At 34.0% G+C, this 6,000-nt stretch overlaps 1 protein-coding gene across 3 annotated transcripts in view; it reads right to left on the bottom strand.

The window, feature by feature from the left end:
• Window positions 1-5,518: 5,518 nt before the first annotated feature.
• The window catches only part of LIN54 (lin-54 DREAM MuvB core complex component), a 35,515-nt gene continuing 35,033 nt past the window's right edge, over window positions 5,519-6,000 (bottom strand). For all 3 annotated transcript variants that reach the window (XM_069485563.1, XM_069485561.1, XM_069485562.1), the window contains one exon: window positions 5,519-5,910. In XM_069485563.1, the coding sequence (XP_069341664.1) occupies window positions 5,709-5,910 (202 nt within the window). In that variant the 3' untranslated portion in view covers window positions 5,519-5,708. The remainder of the gene's footprint in view (window positions 5,911-6,000) is intronic.

Raw genomic sequence — 6,000 nt, 5'->3', positions numbered from 1 at the left:
AAATAAATAATCTGAAGATGGGAGCATGCTAAGGACAAATTTCTCCATTCACTCCTATACCCACATTTGAAAAGATAAATAGAAAAACATAGGTACATATAATTCCACAGATGGAAGTATTTTAACGGATGGAAGAAGAGACAACACATTATTCACCTGTGTTGGTAAAACCTCTGCTCTTTTTTGTCATTGAATAAATGTTCACAAAGTATAGTTAATCTTAATATGCAAATTTAGAATTATAAGAGATGAATGATTCGGTAAAAGTATATTAATTGAAATTCCTCTTAAAAAGTATATTTTGATATATTTGTTTCTTCTACCTCAAACAAAGGTTTTTGTTTTGAAACGTAACCAGTGTTGTACTACAGTTTTTCAAAACCGATTGTTGAGAAGTCTGCATATTGTGCTTTTTGTTTGCAAATAGAATTGAGCCTGTTTGTAAATCACCACTTTTAACTTATTGCTTATATAAACCCGTTTTCTACCTGATCTTTATGTAAAGCAAGGTTCACATCTGTAGTGTCAGCTGTTCCTTGGTTGCATTTGACTTATGTATTAACATCATCTGTGTTTGAAGAAATTAGTATTTTTAAGTGCTGGATAAATTGGGCAAACACTGAAGATAAGAATATTTCCTTCACTGCCTTTAGCCCAGTTAACTGCTCCTTCACTTGTGAAAGGGTTTAAAGTCTTATATCAGATTTACTTGATATGCTTTACAGTGAAATAAATTATTCATTCATATTTGATTCATTCATTTGTAGGGTAATTTGGTTACAATTTCTACTCTGTATCTTTGTGTCATTTTCTTTTCTTCAAAGAAAAATGTTCCCTCTAAAAACTTATCCTTCCTACTTTCCAATAAATAGTGCTGGGACACCTTGATATCCACATGCAAAATAATGAACTCAAAATGAGTCAAAACTTCAGTGTAAGAGGTAATGCCAGCTGGGCATGGTAGTGCACGCCTGCAATCCTAGCACTTTGGGAGGCCGAGGCAGAGGATTGCCTGAGGCCAGGAGTTTGAGACCAACCTGAGCAACACAGTGAGACTCCCCAGCCCTATCTCTACGAACAATATTATCAAAATTTTAGCCAGGTATGGTGGCTCGTGCCTGTAGTCCCAGCTGCTTGAGAGGCTGAGGCAGGAGGATCTCTTGAGCCCACGAGTTTGAGGTTGCAGTGAGCTCATGATGATGCCACTGCACTCTAGCCCAGGCAAGAGAGCAGGAAGGTAACACTATAAAACTCTGAGAAAATAGAACTAATCTTTGAGACTTGGATTGTATTAGATGGTGGGTTCTTAAATAAGACACCAAAAACAGAAAGAGCAGAAGAAAATAAATTGGACTTCATCAAAATGTAAAACTTGTGCTTTGAAGGGATACCATCGAGACAGTGAAAGACAATGTACTGAATGCAAATCATAAATACAAAGAACTCGTAACTCAATAAAGGACAAACAACCAAATTTTTTAAATGGGTAAAGAATTTGAATAGACCTTTCTCCAAAGGAAATATATACAAATGGCCATAAGACACATGAATATAGGTTCACATCAGCCATGTAAGAAATGCAAATACAAATCACCATGAAATGTCACTCCACACCCACTAGGATGGCTATAATAAGGTAAATTAAGTATTAGCAAGAATATGGAGAAATTGGAACTCATATCCTATTGGTGGGAATGTTAAACTGTGCAGATAATGTAGATGCTTTGGAAAATAGCCTGGCACATTCTTCAGAAGGTTAAACACTTACCTGTGAGCCAGCAATTCTGCTCCGGGGCATATCTAGAGAAATGAAAACAGGTCCACACAAATTAGTCGTACAGGAACTGCACAGCAGCATATAGCCAAAAAGTGGGGAAAAACCTACATGTCGACGGATGAATGGATAAATAAAACTGCTAGATCTATGCTATGGGTCATACGGTAAGTGCATGTTTACCTTAAAATGAACCGTCAGAACTTTTTGCAAAGTGACTCATTTATTCTAGTAGTTTAACCTCGAGTCTATGAGTTTAACCTTGCTAAACTCATTTATTCGAGTAGTTTTCTTTTACATGGTGTTTCTATCGAAGCAATCACATCACCTACAAATACAGTTTTATTTATTCATTTCCAATCTATGGGACTTTTTCCCCCGTGCTTTACTGCATAGTGAGCTCCAACACAGTGTTGAAGACAAGCGCTTCGCTCCCACTCTTAGAGGGAAAACTCACTCTTCACCATTCGTATGATGTTAACTAGAGGCTTTTTTGCAAACGCTCTCTATCAGATTTATTGTTAATAGGTTGCTCAAGAGTTGCTTTTTTGTTTTTAGAATCATAAATGAGTGTTGAATTTTGTCAGATACTTTTCTCTGCACCTGTTGGAGGAAAAATTTTTGAAAATAATTCACATACCATATTTACTCTTTTAAAGCATACAATTCAGCAGTCTTTCATATAATGACAAAATCATTTACTGCAACTTTTGAGATAATCGTTTAGTTTTTCTTTTGTGCTGACACAGTGAATTAAATTTATTTTTTTTTTAAACTATCAGATCAACCTTTTATTACTGGGATAAATCCCACTTGGTCATGTATTCATTTTATATCTTGCCAGATTTCATTTACTTATATAGTAGAGTTACAGTAAAGTCCCTATGACCTTATCATAAACGGTACCCTGAATATACTTGTTTTGTTATTGCTTTTGAATAGAAACTAAGAATGTTTTGAATGTTTTAAGTATTTTCGTAAAATTTACCATCTAGGAAAAAATGTGTTTTAAAAAGCCTTTACAGCCTTCTTCTTATAAAATCACTTGGATGGAAAAAAGCTCACACTTTGTCTACAGATAATGATAAAATGTGCACTAAAGAACCCCTAACAAGAAGAAAACAAATCTTAAATAATTTGTAACATAGAAAATAACTCCAGTAGTCAAGACTCTTTAGTTGCTTTGGCCACACCAGAACTCCTATGTAAATGCTCATGAGGAATCCAGTAGGATCAAAGGCAGGGCTGGAGGCCTTGGTTCGAAGTTTCATTTACATATAACAAGCATTCATTTTCTTAACTATTTGTGTTACAGAACAATAAAAATAGAAAGCTTTTCTACAGGTATTTTTATTCACATTTTACATAAGACTGAGAAAATGGCAGTTGTTCAGTATCAAAAAATGGGGGGATGAAAGCTGCCCGCCCCTCCCCCATCCCTGCTCTGCCTGCTGCGGTCCCTGTAACAGTAAGGTGGCACTTCCCAGAGTCCCGAGCTAAGACCGACAGGTTGCTTTCAGTTCTTCAGAGAAAAGGAAACTAGGAAAGGTCTTCATAAGAACATCACACATTAAAAGAAAAGAAAGTAGATTTTCTTCTCTTAAAAGAAACAGTGGGGAAAAAAGAAGACATATATTTTCATTCCAAAGCAATTTATGTTCATGATAATTGGGCAAAATGGTAGAATTTTTTAGTTGTGTGTTTTCAGAAGTAATGTCAAATTTACTTGAAGCTCAGATAATTTAAAAGGTTTCTTGCATGTTAAATGATTAAAAGTGGTGTTATTAGACTAAAGAAAAAATGCAAAACCTTTTTTTATAGAATAGTATAAATGTTTATTTTCTGTATGATTTACTTTGCTGTCCTGTTTTTACAATATAGAAAAGTGTATTCTTTGAATAGCTCTAGTAAATATAAATTTAATCTTTCTACTTTGGGATGTAAATAGAGCTAAAAAATTATATACCCAACCCTCCCCAAATAGTCTTTTAAAATCATTGAATTAATGTGGCCATTCATCTCGTTCAGCAATTTGACGCAAATGCCTAAATATAAAAAGTTGTTTAGTAAGTACTACACAGGAAGGAAAAGTCTTAATATTTTAGATAGCTTCGTGGAAATCAGAAAAACTAGTAGCATTTGATTGCACCTTCAAATTTTTACAAGCAAAACATTCTTAAGCAATGCCATCATACATAATCTACAATTGTAATCAAAATTTCACAAACATTTTCTGCACACTGTATATAAATACACATCACAAAGGTGCAATTAGAATTAACACAGAATATGTACAAAATGAACAAAGTTCAGGTTTAGACCAAAAACTTATTGCATTCTTTTGAAAAATAACTTGATTAGATATTATTTTATCCTCTTACACTAATTTACATTTATACAAATTTTAATTAAACATATTAGATTGAGGTGCTAAGAATGTTTGCACTATCTACATTTAAAGTTACTGCACTATAATTTTATAAATCCAAATTTCAAAAGGGAGATACTTTAATGAATAACGGAATCCTCTTTTGGATTACTTAATTTCTATTGCCTATATCTTGCATGTTCATATGAACATATATACACACACTTAATACATACAACTATAGAGTCCTTGTAGGAAACGTAATAATCATATACTAATAATTACTGAGGATTAAGGTACCTAACAAAATGCCTGAATTCCAACATGGTTTTTTGTTGTCATAAAATCAAGAGTCCTATTATAATAGGCTCCTAAATTCATAGGGTTTTTGAATTACTGAAAATGATTTAGATTATTTTAGTAATTATAGAGAAACACTCATACCTGCAGCTTACCAAAACACTGGCTAAAAATAATGCCACATTTCCCTTATAAAAAGACTTTTTCCCACTATAATTCTGAAAGCTTTGTTAGGAGGCCCATTTCAGTAAATCAAGTAAGAGTCAGGTATTGGTTTGAAACCTCTTAGTTCAAAAGTCTACGAAGAGAACTATTTGTATAGATGAAAAATCCTTCTCCAATTCATCTTGTACAGCTTCAATATTCTTTATTTCTTCATCTAGGCCAAATTTTATACTATTTGATAATTACGTGAGGTTCTATAATACCACTATATAATAATACGTTTACTTCTACTCATACACACCTCTCATTTTAATAGTACCCAGTAATCACTTTGACAATTTATTATCATTTCAAGTACATATCACCTCTTTGAAGGAAAATGGAAGACATTCCAGAGCATTTGTTAGCCATTCCTTATTATAGAAATAGATTGCCCATCCTCTGAGAATTTACTGTCCCTTAATATTTTATATGTTTTTTTAATTTTTTTTTTTTTTAATTTTAAAAGTGTGCCTGGGGATTGCTTCCCCTTCTGACATTCCCAAAGTGACAACAGGATATTATTCCAGGATCCAACCTAAAACGCTCATTTTTCTTTAAAAGATAAGTGCTTTTCCAAATGCAAAATGTCATCTGAATGTTTCATAAGGAGTTGCTTCTGCTGGACATTCTATCTGAATATACTCGAGATCTAGTCCTAAGAATGACTGGACAGTAACCGCTGCTGCTTTGGCTTCTTCTACTGAACAAAGTCATCCAACACCATCCATTATAAATTATAGTAATTTATAAATGTTCTTTGTCAATAGAATCAGAAGGATAGAACATCTAACTCTTAAGAAACCCAAGCAAATTAAAAAGCTATATAATACAATAAAGAAAAATGCAATTTAGAAGGGGCAGAAGCAGATTTGACTAAGATTTAAAACATACTAGTTTCCTCATTTAAAATGTTTTCTCTTTCAATATTATAATTTCAGGTCTCTTAAAACAAGGACTGAATTAAAATACAGTAATTGTTAAACTATCTTCCAGAAAATCAAGTGTCCCTGCACCTTAAGTTTTCTGTACAGTTCCATTCATCAGTCTTTTGTGCAAGAGTCAGCAATTCATGGCACAAGGGTCACTTTTTGCTTTTCCCGCGGAGTTGATGACACTCATCAAACATCGTCCGAATTCCTCGAGTATCATCCGTTCAGCTGCGGCCTTTGACTTTCCCTTCTTGTCTGCCTGCTCTGCCTGAGCAAGGAGGCAGTTACACGTGGCCTCAGCTACTTCCTTCGTTACGAACGTAAAGGGCAATCTGGAAGGATTGTTGAGAGACAGAGAGAAAAAGGTGATGCCAGCGCTGAATCACAAGCAAAGTGGGTTACTTTTTCATCTGGAAATCTCT

Source organism: Eulemur rufifrons, chromosome 13, assembly GCF_041146395.1.
Source record: "Eulemur rufifrons isolate Redbay chromosome 13, OSU_ERuf_1, whole genome shotgun sequence".
Classification (NCBI taxonomy): domain Eukaryota; kingdom Metazoa; phylum Chordata; class Mammalia; order Primates; family Lemuridae; genus Eulemur; species Eulemur rufifrons.
The sequence above is the reverse complement of the archived record's forward strand: the minus strand, read 5'-3'. Positions and strand labels throughout refer to the sequence as shown.